General features: G+C 36.9%; 1 protein-coding gene across 2 annotated transcripts in view; it reads left to right on the forward strand.

The window, feature by feature from the left end:
* Positions 1 to 8436: 8436 nt before the first annotated feature.
* Positions 8437 to 14921, forward strand: part of exoc2 (exocyst complex component 2) — a 32089-nt gene continuing 25604 nt past the window's right edge. For both annotated transcript variants that reach the window (XM_053489007.1, XM_053489008.1), the window contains exons 1-4: positions 8437 to 8514; positions 13794 to 13921; positions 14091 to 14267; positions 14386 to 14512. In XM_053489007.1, coding sequence (XP_053344982.1) covers positions 13804 to 13921; positions 14091 to 14267; positions 14386 to 14512 — 422 coding nt within the window. In that variant the 5' untranslated portion in view covers positions 8437 to 8514; positions 13794 to 13803. The remainder of the gene's footprint in view (positions 8515 to 13793; positions 13922 to 14090; positions 14268 to 14385; positions 14513 to 14921) is intronic.

The raw sequence follows: 14921 nt of genomic DNA on the forward strand, positions 1-14921 counted from the left end.
GTGATGTGTGTGAGATTACATGGTTGTTTGTGGTTCTGGATCAATCCAATTTTACACAAATTCCATAAGAAATAAATAAAAAAGCAGGTCTGTTTGTTTTTTATTTCATATTAGTGAAGATGTAAAAAATAAACTGATTGCCAGCTCCAGCGCGAGCTTAACTGTAAGCAATTAAAACTTTTCATACAAGTTGAGTAAGGTAAATTCTTAACACTGTAATTGTGGCACTTAATACTGTAATCTCTGTTAAAAGCCAAACAACTGAAGATTTAGGTTTTAGGTTTGGTAACAGTTATGAAAAATAGTTGTTAGGTTTGCAGTAGCCACATCTGTTCCCTTCCAGTTTATTTTAGTTTCTTTTTATAATTATTTTTTTATAATTATTATTAAAATATAAACATATTTAAAGTTAATTCTGGAGTTAGATTGGGTGTAAATTTTCTGTGAAAAAAATATTGTAAATACTTTAGTTTATTATTAAATACTTAATAATAAGTATTATTAAAAAAAAAAGTTATCTCCTGGATCTACATTCATGTTTAAAAGTTATTCTATTTGTAATTGTATGTGTAAAAATATAATAAAAACGTGTTTTTACCGTGTAATTATTTTCTAAGCTAAAGCTTGGTTGAAATTGGTTCATGCAACAGAACAATGACCAAAAGCACACCAGGAAAACTCCATCAAAGTGGCCAAATAATAAAAAAAAATTACGTTTTTGGAATAGCTTAGTCTAAATAATTAAACAACTATTTTAATAAAAAAAAAAACTTGACAATGAAATGAAACAATGTTGTAAAGAGAATTGGGCACAAACTCCTCCACAGTGATGTAATAGACTGTTAAAGTCATAAAGGAAACAATTTTTGCAACTTATTGCCGCTAAAGGTGGGTCTATAAGCTATTGAATCATGGGGGTACTTTTTGTTAAATAAATAATGGCAGTATGAAAAAAAGTTATATGTAGTTGTTTATACGAGGTTGTATTTTATCTAATACTAAGATGACCTGCTAAGATCAAATGTATATTATCTTATGTTTTACACACACACACACACACACACACACACACACTAAATTTTGTTTGCCTGTTCTCCCCATGCTTAGTAAGTTTCCTCTGCTTACCCTGGTTTCCTCCCACAGTCCAAAAACTTGCAAATTAGGCTAATTGGTGTTCCCAAATTGTCTGTAGTGTACGAGTATGTGTGCTTGTTTGCCCTGTGATGAATTGGCACCTTGTCCAGGGTGTACTCTGCCTCAAGCTCAAAAGCTGCTGGGACAGGCTCCAGTGTTCCAGGGCTACCGGGACCCTGTGCAGGATAAGCTATATAGAAAATGAGTGAGAGTTTAATTGGTACCTATAATTAGTTGTGTAATTAAATTACTTTCAAAGACAATTACATCTGACATTCTATAGGCTACTATTGTGGTTTATAAAGTAACTTCAAATAGAAGTTGTACATCTAGTAAATATGTGCACCATTGTGTTCTACTCTAAAAAACTGTACAGATTCAGCACAGATGAATAGCTTGGCAAAAACATTTTAGACATAACACAGGAATCTTACTGCTTAATTTGCCTCAATAGTAAATAGCTTGGTGATCTTTCTCATGTGCACCCTTTTCAGTCATGGTTTTATTGAAATCAGATGTTTTATATGAATTCGGTCCAATTTAGGATAGTTTCTGGTTGCTGCTGATAATCACACTCATCAGACACATTACCGAACTTGCTATTTGCACAAGACTACAGATTAAACGAGCTAATCACATTGTTTCAAATCAGTTAAAAGAGAGTACATATTTGACCAAATTCTTTTTTGGATAACTTATGGATTTGTGACTTAAAATAAATCCAGCTGTGTTTGATATAGCAGATGTGGTTCCCTGTATGTGAGACAAACTCACAGAAGGATTAAAGTCATTAACTGTTGTGTCTATTGTCCACTCAGTCACTCACTCATCTTCTATACTGCTTTATTCTCTATTCAGGGTCGCGTTGGGGCTGGAGCTTAGGGCACGAGGCAGGGTACACCCTGGACAGGGTGCCAATCCATCACAGGGCACACACATACACACACTACGGGCAATTTAAGAACAGCAATTAGCCTAACCTGCATTTGCATATCTTTGGACTGTGGAAGGAAACCGAGTACCTGGAGAAAACCCACCAAGCACGGGGAGAACATGCCAACTCTATGCACACAGAGACGGGAATCAAGCCTGGCCGGAAAAGAGTGATTACAGTATGTCTAGGCCTCTTGTTGTAGTTCTCATTTTTGTCCTCCTTACCCTGGACCCCATGATTGCACAAAAAATAGAAAGGTGACATCAAAGTAACTTTGGCTAATTTTTTGCCAAGTTGCTTCAAAAAGCAAGCAACATTAAAAGGATAAAGTAATTAGTATTTTAACAAGATTTTAATTTAATGAGGCTGTAAATTAGGAATCGCATTCTTTATGAAATATATTAAAGTTTAAGATTCTCTATACCTGATGAGCCATGACCAAAAAAAGTTATTAGAACTCATGTGTATGGATTGTTTTACTTAGGCTTGGATTAAGATTCTGATCATGATTGGGATAGAGTTATGCTTAGGTGTTCATCATGGTTGGGATAAAGTTAATCTTATATTAGACTTGCATTAAAATTTAGAGTTTTAATTCATGATAAAAATATCTATTTATATAGCTACAACAATTATCTCACAACTATACATGCATGGCTGTATACTGACTCAATCTTGATGCAGAATACAGCCTGTGATTATAAAATGCATTAGTCAATGCAAATTCTTGCTATTTAGTTTCCTGTAGGAGAAGGAAAGAGAGATGAAGGTAATTAAACTAAAGGTGGAGATTGATTCCCAATTTACCTAAACCTCCTCTGTTCTCATCCCACTAAACGCCTACACCCTGGACTCAGAGTTCCTGATACACATACATACTCTGTTTGGTATTTCTTGGGTCATTTGACTGGCATGAAAGGTGAGGTAATGTTCCTTTTTGATAGCATACCCTGATATGTTCATTTTGGCATATTTCGACACACTATGACCTTGTTCAGAATATAAGATCACCTCTTGAATACCATGCTATTTCAAATAAAGGAGCATCTAAGTTACTGTAAGGACTTGATTTTCCACACATTCACTAATAATAACAAGTTTGGATGAGCAAAAGGGATACATAACTTACATACAATACAATGAAACATACCAACATACTTTTGGTCTTGGTGTAGTGAGCCTTGCTTTGGATTCATGTAATTATATTGTCCATGATGTGTCCAGTGGGTTCTGTAGTTTAACAGGGACTATTTGCATCCTCCCACTGTTCTTAATCATTTTCTTATCAGTGACTTTTCCCCCAGGTCACAAAGAAAGGCTGGAGAACAATGAGTCATTAGCCTTTCCACGTGTTATTATGAGTTCCCAAGCTCTGCACACCATGTGTCTTTGATATTTCAAAGACTGTAAAGAGCGGAAATGACCGTAAAAAGTCATTTCCATCCTGTGTGTGAACATGAGTCTGTATGTGTTGCAGTGCTTCATATATTTAAAAGGTAGAACTTATTAGGTAGAATATACTGTCAGGCCTGAGGCAGATAATCCAGCCATTTCCCTGTGCCCGAATCATTATTTCACATCTGCTTTGTTGGATCTTTTTGTTTTGGACTATTTCAGATGATTCCAATGTTTTAAATTAAAACAAGTAAATAATTAAAGTTATAAAAATTATGATGAGTACAGTTGTGGTATTTTTACATCGTGGCATTATGTCAGTTGCAATAGCAATAGATGATTCATTTCAGTATTGTTTAAAAAAAATCTATATTATATGTCTATATGTCCATTACATGGTTTGCATAAGGCTCCATAAGCTTAAATCTAGCTGCTTTATCCATTCCACACCCAGGTGTGATGTGCATTTGGGTTTATTGTCTTGTTAGAAGACTACGTGGTCCAAACAGACTTTCTAGCTGATGATGTGGACTTTCTAGCTGATGATTTGAGGTTATGCTGAAGACAGGATGAAAGTTTACATTGCTTTAAATACTTGACAGTAAATGCAGTTATATTCTTTTTTTTTTTTTTATTTAATCTGTAAAATTAATTCAAAAAGCAAATAACTGTAAATAACTGTTATATAAATAACTGTTATTGAAAATGATATAATTTAAATTATTATGATGCTAGTTTGCTTCCATACATAGGCCTAAAATACACAGACACCAAAAAAAGGGTAAATGCATTTTCATTTTTTTATGTCCTTTCACCAATATACAAAAAAAAATAAGGTAAATTATTGAAAGAAAGGTCCAGAAAAATAAAAATTTTGAGGAAAATATTCTTTTCTATTTTTTGTGTGCCATACATTCAATTGTTCTTTATTGCATCTCGCTGTAACAACTTTAGGTGTGTGTAATCTTTTCTTACAATGATGAGCCTAATGTATATCTATGGAATATTGTGCACATAATATGTGTGTATTTTTTCTTTTTTTCTTTTTTATTTATCTTTTATACCAACTTATGAATAAGTTGATAAATCAAAGTGGCTCTATAGCGCTGTTGTTTTTCACTTACTCTAGCATTTCTCTTTTTCTTTAACATAATTAACCAAGCCAGAATACAGTACAGGGTGGGACCAGATAATGTGAGCATACTCTAGCAATTCAGGGATTTGAATTAACAACCTTTTAGTCAGTCTGCAGTGGTGAAATATTGAGTAATTACTTTTCAAAACACCAAATGTTGTCAATGGTCCAAATTATGATTGACAGAGCGAGAAGTAACGTGAGAGAGAGAGGGAGGTGAGTGGGTTGTTGATGTATCAGGTTTATGTTAGCAGGAAAATTTCCAAGTGATTTACATAGTGTGGGTGGAGATGTAATCTCAGGGTTTCATTTGCTGTGCATGTCTGATGCAGTAAACTAGTCCTGTCACACGTATACCCTTATCCATACATACTTATATTGTTATCATTATTTACTTATTTATAAGTATTTATTTATTTATTTATTTATTTTGGAGGGGGGGGGTATTATGTATTTGGATTTTAATAGGTTTTACCCTCCTTCCACAACTCAATTCTGAACCGACATACTCTCTCTCTCTCTCTCTCTCTCTCTTACGCACACGCACGCGCACACACACACACGCCACTACGGGATATTATGTATTTCACCAGCTCCCCCTATTGGTCAAAGTGGTTACATACATTTAAATTAGTCGTCAAATCTAAACCAGTTGTTTTTACAGTTATATTTAGGCTTATAATTGTGCTGTTATTATACAGCTGAAACCTTTAAAAAGTAACTAAAAACAATAAATAGACAGTATTTAAAAAATATGTTTATATTGGTCAGGCCTTATTTCATTTATGAAAGGAATATTAACTTAGCATAATGAAAATCTTCCCTTTCTTGTGTATCATTATCAGAAAAGAATCTGAAGATTTTTTTTTTATAAATTTAAGGTCCAAGCACACAAATTCAGGAAGTTAATTAACATCTTATGACAAAAACAACATATCAATGCCTGTGGAAGAAGAACATCCACACCTCCTTAATTATAATTTGTTACTTCTCAGCCAGTGGGCACGTTCATGACATGGATCAGGTGTGTTAAAGTTAAAAAAGCTTAAAAGTGTACAGGAATCCTTAGAACTAAAGCCAAGAGCCTTTCACTTTACCACCCACTCTGTGATGTAATGCATGTGGGGTGTTAACGTAGAGGGACTGTTGTAATTATGCTATTCTTCCATGAAAATTACAGGAAATCACGAAATGGATATAATTCTCAAGAGAGAACACTATCACGATTTTCACTGTGCCACACACAACACAATATGCTCAAACCACAAAGGCCAAATTGTTTTAGATTTTTCTGATTAAACCAGCATAATTAAAAAAAAATGTGCTTCCCAAAAGTCCTCATCAAAGGGAGGGTTTCCTCGCCTTGCACAGATAACAGCACATTCTGGCTGGGTGGTCTGCTCTGCATGGCGCATTCACGTCTTGGGTGAGTTGAATATGAATTGTGCCTGATTGAACGATCCTTTTAAAGCAACCAAACTGTAAAAAATGTGTTCATAAAACTTATGTGAGTGGGCAGAATGGAAAGTACAAAAACTGACCCTGCAATGGCTGGTTTATTGTTTAAAGGTGACTATTGACTGAACATAAGGTTTGTGACCTCACAAAAATACAAAAACTTTGAAAATAAAAATTGTAGTATGGGGATGATTTAGGTTTCGGGGCATTTGCAATTTGCCTAATAAAATTAATAAAATTCCCTAATATGAGTAGTAAATGTGTACGGAACACACACACACACACACACACACACACAGGAAATGAAAATCATAGCTATTTAACAAAACTGCACATCTGCACATAGCTAATTTAGATTTATTATTATAATTTTTCACTCAGCTAGGTTTAGATTTAAGTGTATTAGATGTCAGGTCAACAACCCAAATCAAACATATATTTAATGCTTTGTGTTGCCTTCCTAAGGTTTTGGCACTTACGACTAGTGAACTGCATTACACTTGCGTGTATGACTGATCATACATACACTGAACAGTCATACCATTTTGCAGCAAGCGAAAAGTCAGTTCTTTAAATTGATGTACTAGAAGAAGGAAATGGGCAAACAAAGGAATGTAAAAAGACTTCAACAAGGGCCACACAGTGGTGCCTAAAAAAATGTCTGTTTCCCAAAACACAGGTCTTCTAGGTGGTTTCTGGTGTGCAGTTGTACCTACTGAAAGTAGTCCAAGAAAGGACAAAGGGTAAACTAGTGACAGGGTCATAGCCATGGCTCATTAATCTACATGAGAAGCAGAGACTAGCCTGTTTGGGCCAATCCCAATAAAGATCTATTGTAGCCCAGTTTGCTATAAAAAGTTTTTTTTTTTCTGGCTATGATAGGAATGTGTTAGAACCCACTGTGCATCCCAGTCTAGGTCATGTATAAGGGATGTGTAGCCACAGACTTGTCAGAGTGTACATACTGTCTCCTGTTTACTGCTGTAAGCTCCTACAGCAGGGATGTAAACACCAGAACTGGACCATAGAGCAATAGAAAAAGTTGGCTGGATTTGATTAATCACATTTTCTGTAACATCATGTGGATGGCTGGGTGTGTGGCCCCACTTACCTGGGCAATAGATGACTCCAAAATGTACTATGGGAAAAAAGGGCGTTCTGGTAAAGACATGAAGCTCTGGGCAATGTTTTGCTGAAAATCTCTGGGTCCTGACATTTATATTGACACATAACATCTACCTAACATAGTTGCAGACCAAGTATTCCATGATGGCAGTAGCATTCTCCACCAAAATAATGCACTTAGCTGCTCTACGAAATCAATTACACTATTAATAATTTGAGGAACATGACAAAGAGCTCAAAGATATTGATCTGGTTTCCAAATTTTAAAAATCTCAACCTGACTGAACTTCTGCATGATATGCTGTAATATCAAGTCTGATTCATGAATGCCCCACCTTGCAAGTTACAGTAGGCCTACTTAAAGGAGCTGCTGCCAACACCTTAGTGCAGAGCTGCTTTGTTGTTTTTGTGACACGAGAGGGACCTATACAATATAAGGCAGGTGATTTTGTTGTTATGCCTGATTAGTGTATAGAATTTAATTAATTTGTAGGCAATTTTTTAAATAAGCCATCCTGATACACAAACATACTGTAACCACACATAATAGGGTAGTCCATCCACTCAACCATCAAGGAACCTCTTTAATCCAACTAGGGAACATGGAGGACAATGGTGATTACTATTATATTTATTCCCATTTTATGACTGTGGTAGGACCTTCAGTCAACATTTACACACACGTTCACACACTACAGTTTGCAATTTGCAATTTAGGAACGCAGGTCTTTGGACTGTGGGTGAAAACCTTCCAAGCATGGGGAGAACATGCAACCTTAATGCATACAGACACCAAAGTGGAAAGTAAACCCAAACCCCGGATGTGCAAGATGACAGTTCTAACCACTACACCACTGTGCCACCATAATAGGGAAGTATCCAAATCTAAATAGATATTCATACAGTATAAAGGGAGATTGGGCTCTAAAAGAGAAAGACCAGAATAAACATAAGACATATTAATAGTTACTAAATTCAGGTCTGGGGGTGCAGACTCATCATGGAGCTTGGAACTCTTTTAAAATACCCATGTTGTGATGTGTTTAATGTGTTTTTTGCCTTCATTTTAACCTATGCATTTAAACAATGTCAAAATTATTAAATGATAAAAATTAGAGATACAAAAACACACAAAAATGCAACTCTTTAAATACTACTCTAAATGCAATCTTCCAAAATGAACATTTGATCCAAATTAGATTGTGAGGTGTCACTCCCTTTGCTGCTTGGGGGAGGAGCAATAACACCGCGTGACCCGGAAGTGCTCGTAGTTGAGAAAAAAAAAAAAAAGAAAGAAAAGGAAACCGCTTACAGCTGAGCTGCCGAGAAATCCGTGAGTAATATTTCATGAATTGTCCTGGTCGCTGAAGTGAGAATGTTGGAGAGATATTACAGACGTTTTTTTTTGACGTGGCTCTGAGAATTGACTTCTCTGTCGTAGCTAAAAATGCTAGGTTGTTCGCTAAGTGTTAGCTTGCTAGCGGATGTTTGTGCAACAACAGCTGATGTAGTTTGACATCAGCTGTTGTTGTTATCGCTTTTGCTCGGCACATCAGTTTGCTTTTCTAAAATATTATCCTGTATGAACATCATTGTCAATCATCAAAGACATTTTCAGACTGACACACACACACACACACACACACACACACACACACAGTATAACCGAGTCATTACAGATGAAGGACCTCAGTGGCCTGTCACTCACTCCCTTTAATACATGGAGTATAAAACCACGACGCTTTTTAAAGACGTAACTTATTAAACACCGTGGTCTGTACCTTTAGCATGAAACCTGCCCTAAAGCATGATGTTTCCACCTCCGTGCTAGGGATGGTGTTCTTGGGGTCATAGTCAGCAGTTTTTTCCTCCAAAAACAGAGTGTCAAGTTGATGCCAAAGAGCTCAATTTTGGTCTCACTTTATCCTAATCCTTCTGTTCATCGGCAAACTTCAGATGGGCCTGTACATGTGCATTCTTGAGTAGAGGTACCTTGCTGCACTGATTTCAATCCTTGGCGGCAAATCATGTGACCAATGTTTTGTTTGGTGACTATGATCCCAACTGCCTTGAGATCATTCACAAGCTCCTCCCTTGTAGTCCTTCACGGATCCCTCATTTTTCTCATGATTATTCTTACGCCATGAGGTGAAATCTTGCATGGAGCTTCAGACTGAGGGCGATTGATGGTTACTTTGTCTTTCTTCCATTTGCAAATAATCACTCCAACAGCTGTCTCCTCTTCACCAAGCTCCTAGCTCATGGTCTTGTAGCTCATTCCAGCCTTGTGCAGGTCTATAGTCTTGACACCTGTTTGAAAGGATAGTGATGAGATTTGAAATTGAAATTCTGTGGTCAGGTGGCTTTTATACACGTTACGCGTTGTTGTAAGGACCTCTATCTTCAATTAATATGTGTACCATATGAGCACATAACCAGTCTGAGGGAGCCAAAATTATTGTTGGTTGTTTGGGGATCTAATACTCACTTCCCTCACTGAAATGCAAATCAATTTATAACATTTGTATTATGTTCTTTTTCTGGATTTTTGCTTGATATTCTGTCTCTATCCTGTACCATAAACCTATGATAAAAGTTATAAACCCTTAATTTTTTTATAAGTGGGCAAACTTAGAAGATATGCAGGGGATCAAATACTTATTTCCCCCACTGTATATACATACATACATGCATACATACATGCATACATACAGTGAGGTCAATAAGTATTTGATCACCCTGTGATTTTGCAAGTTCTCTTACTTAGAAATCATGGAGGGGTGTACAATTTTCAGCATAGGTGTATTTCCACTGTGAGAGACAGAATTTAAAAAGATAAATCCTGATTTCACATTGTAATCACGTTGTATGATTTTTTTTTTTTAACCAATTTATTTGTGAATTACCGTGTCAAATAAGTATTTGATCACTTGAGTCAAAAAATTTTAATATTTGGTACAGAAGCCTTTGTTAACAATTACAGAGGTCAAACGGTTCCTGTAGTTCTTCACCAGGTTTGCACACACTGCAGGAGGGATTTTGGCCCACTCCTCCATACAGATCTTCTCTAGATCTGTCAGCTCCCAGTTTCGAGTTTCAGCTTCCTCCAAAGATTTTCTATTGGATTTAGGTCTTGAGACTGGCTAGGCCAATCCAGAACCTTGATATGCTTCTTATGAACCCACTCCTTGGTTTTCCTGGCTGGGTGCTTTGGGTCATGGTCATGTTGGAAGACCCAGCCACGACCCATCTTTATTGCTCTGACTGAGGAAAGGAGGTTTTTGCCCAATATGTCACAATACATAGCCCCGTTCATCCTCTCCTTAATGCAGTGCAGTCATTCTGTCCCCTGTGCAGAAAAACACCCCCAGAGCATGACGCTTCCAGTCCTATGCTGCACTGTTCTACCTTGGTCTCTTCTGACCACAGGACTTTCTCCCATGAGAAAGACTTTCTCCCATGACTCCTCCATGGTCCCAGTTTTCTTCACGGCATTGACCAGCTCCTCCCATATAGTTCTGGGATGATTCTTCACCATTCTTAGCATCATCGATACCCCATGTATCTACGTAGACTTTGGCTGATTGTGGGGTGCACAGGTGTCCTTATGACAGCTAATGACCTCAAACAGGTGCTACTTTATTTAGAATCATGTGCAGAGTGTAGCTGGACTATTTAAAAGCAAAATAACAGGTCTTTGAGGGTCAGAAATCTGGCTGATAAGCAAATGATCAAGTACTTATTTGACACAGTGATTCACAAATAAATTGTTAAAAAAATCATACAATGTGATTTTCTGAATTTCAGTGGAAATGTACCTATGCTAAAAATTGTAGACTCCTCCATGATTTCTAATTAAGAGAACTTGCAAAATCACAGGGTGATAAAATACTTATTGACCTCACTGTATGTGTGTGTAAGTGATAACTTGTTTCATGAATGTTCCACTATATTAAATGTCACCATGAATTCATTGATGAGTAAAATCCAAATAAACTGGTAATTATTTGAAAATTAATGCAATATAAAATATCTTCTGTCTTTGTGACATGCTGACATAAGCATGAAAAAATTTCTAACTACTAAGCTGTTGCTGGCTTTATTGTGTATTTAAGTGCAGGCCTGCCTGATGTTTTAAACATATAATTTTTAACATACGAGTTAGTCAAACCAAGTAGGAATGTATTATTTTAGACTCATTGAAATCTTAAGTGTTATTAGTTCTTTGTGAAAAGTATATTTTCCTTTTTAACTCCTTAATTAACTTAGGAAACCATTAACAACCTTGCTTTATAAGGCCCAGTTTCAAAAAGGGGTCCCAAATCTACTCCTGTGTCATGTAGAATATGCTGTAAATAGGCCAATCCGTATGCATTTGAAATGGATGATGCTGATAAAACTTCTAGTTCTAAATATACCACATTGTATAACAGTTAGTTAAGACAAAGGGCTCTGATTAAATGAGAGGCTTTCCATGACCGGTAATAATGGAACACTGGGATGTTTAACTACATGTATTATTCCACATATTATAATAACCCTTAAGTACACTTTTAATTACACCCTTAATTAACTGTTGGTATTTGTTATTTCCACCAGTCACAAAGGGGATGTGTTGCCAGAGCAAGATAACTGGTTAAATAAAGAAACAAATAATAACCTGTTCATAATAAATGGTGTTTTCAGAACGGTTGTATAAAACCAATCTCACACTTGAGGTCATAATGTAGTGCTGGATATAGCACAGCTGTGCACCGATGCTTGCGATAACATCACAAGTGTGCTATATCTATCAGTACAGCGAAATCGTAATAGACTCCAGGACTCCCACAATTTTGAACAGGCTAAGTGGTATAAAGAATGAGTGAGAGCGAGCTTATTAACTTATCATTGGCTTGATGAGAGTGATGGTTATACAAAATAATATTTCAGAAAAATGAACTACCGCCAATAACGATGCCAAACTGCATCAGCTGTTGTTCTTTCAGTCTAAATGAGAATAGTATTTATTATTATCATTTTTTTGGGAGATGGGGACAGACTTTTTAGGGCATAACTTTACTTTTGCATAAAAGAAATACAAGGGGTGGACAATGAAACTGAAATGCCTGGTTTTAGGAGTTTCAGTTTGAATGGTAGGACCATTTGGGTCTTCTCCACAACGTAACTCTGTGGGAAAGACATTGAAGGTGAATTCATTAGAGAACAATTCATGTTTCACATTGTCCTCAGCCCAAGATTTTCGCTGAAAACCGACATTTGTCATTGCCACGAGTGACAAAGGTTTGGCTAGAGCAGCCCAGCCATGTACATTAACCCTGTGGAGCTCCCGAAGAATGGTTTTGGTGGAAACAGGAAAGTTAAGGTGCACTTTTAATTTTGCAGTGAGTTGTGCAGCTGTGGTTTTATGTTTTTTGGATACAATCCGGGTTAGTACCCGGACATCCCTTTCAGACAGCTTCCTCTTGCGTCCACAGTTTCTTCTGTTGGATGTGGTTCGGCCTTCTTGGTGGTATGCTGACATTACCCTGGATACTGTGGCTCTTGATACATCACAAAGACTTGTTGTCTTGGTCACAGATGTGCCAGCGAGACGCGCACCAACAATTTTTTCTCTTTTGGACTTTGATATGTCACCCATAATGTTGTGTGCATTGCAATATTTTAAGCAAAACTGTGCTATGACTCTGCTAATTAAACCTTCACACGCTGCTCCTACTGGTGGAATGTGCAATCAATGAAGATTGGCCACCAGGCTGGTCAAATTTAGCCATGAAACCTTCAACACTAAATTGGCCAGTGTTTCAGTTTCATTGTCCAACCCCTATATATTTAAATTCAGGAAACATTGTAGTTGTCAGAACTATCTAAAACAGAAAATGTAAACATTTGTCTTTGCAATATATGAATTTATGTATGTAAAATAACTGAAAATATTTGTGCTGTTAGTTATAATGTATGTAGTTATAAAATATAATGTTTTCTTAAAAGCTGATTAGATTATAAATGTCTGTTGAGGTGTCTGTTTCAATCATTTAGCTTAGGTTTAATGGAACTGCAGAAGAAGGCAAAGACTACAGTTATTTAGAAAAGTTGAGGACATGTATACAAATGATGGGAACCACTGGACTTACTGGGGTAACAGTCCGGTCATATGCTACGGCTAACCGTGAAATTTTTACAACACTACTCTCGCTACACACTCACCGTCTCAGTTTCCATTTCATCAAGGGCCAGATGGGTTTATTTATTTGTTCGTGGCTGGAGTGTTTTTTCATCACTTTTTCAGTGATGCCTTTAAGTGTCTATAAGAGGGCTTTGTTGTGCATGTGCATGTGTATCAAACTGAAAACCTTGCCTGTTTTACAACAAGGTTTCCCTTCTAATAAAATTTAAAGATATTTAATATAAATTAAATGTTAGCTATAAAATATAAAGATATAACAGGGTGTGAATCCATGTAGGCAAATAAAGTTTAGTGTTACATTCCTGACCTCAGATTCTCAATCTGTATCTCACACAGTAAAAATAACAAGCAACGAATATTACTTTCTTGTTGTTTTTGTCTCTCTCTCTCTCTCTCTCTCTCTCTCTCTCTCTCTCTCTCACTAGGGTGTGAGCCATGTCTCGTGCACGACAGCCTCCGCTAGTAACTGGCATCTCACCCAATGAGGGCACACCATGGACCAAAGTCACTATTCGTGGAGAAAACCTGGGCACTGGACCTAATGACCTCATTGGTAAGCCATGGGTACTTCTGCTTCTTTTGGAATCTTGTGTGCAGCAGATTCTCTGGTTGACAGTGTGGATTGTATCTCTTAATTGACTATTTAATACCTTGGGTAGTGAGAATGTTCAGCCTAAGAGTAAAAGATGAGAAATCGTGCTTCTCTGCCTTTACCTCACCAGGCCTGTCTATCTGTGGGCACAACTGTTTGCTGACTGCTGAATGGATGGCTCCCAGTAAGATTGTGTGCCGCGTTGGTCCTGCTAAAGACGACAAGGGCGAGATCATCGTCACGACCAGGAGCGGAGGCCTAGGCACATCCACCGTCTCTTTTAAAGTCCTTAAAGCTGATAAGATAGGTTAGAAGTTCACCTTTGGAATGTTGTTCTGCATTTTCGCTTATATAAAGTTAAATGTGAATAGCTCATATTATGAATGACTCCAGTGTGTGTTGTATGTTTGCGTGAATCTGCACAGATATTCTAGAACAATCTGCTGTGTGGGTAGATGAAGGAAATTACTATGACCTGAGACTTAACCGGAATAAAGGCATTTCTCCACTGTCTCTACGGCAGGCTGACCCACTGGGCATCGAAACTGATAAGTATGTCATACAGGCACAGACATTATACAACTGTTATAAAAATGTACTAATGTAATTTATAAATTGGGATTGAGGATAGAGCTCTGTGCAAGCCAAGTGAGGTTTTTCCACTGGAAATTGCAAAGCTACAGCATCCAAATTATACTAGTCTGGTGACCTGAATGTAATGAATGACTACATCTGTGGAGTTTTTCTATCCTGATGGCATGGGCATATTCCGGGACTCTGCAGGTTTCTGCAATAATCAATCATTTTTACACAAGAACTGGCAACTACTTTGTGTGCTATTATCAAAGCTAAAGGTGATTGAATGAAATTTTACAGTGTGAGACTTTTTTTTGCCACAAAAGTACATAAACATACAGAAAACTGCAATTGCATTTTTTTTGCTTTGTTTATTTGATATATA

The sequence above is a fragment of the Clarias gariepinus genome, chromosome 27 (genome assembly GCF_024256425.1).
Source record: "Clarias gariepinus isolate MV-2021 ecotype Netherlands chromosome 27, CGAR_prim_01v2, whole genome shotgun sequence".
Lineage (NCBI taxonomy): Eukaryota > Metazoa > Chordata > Actinopteri > Siluriformes > Clariidae > Clarias > Clarias gariepinus.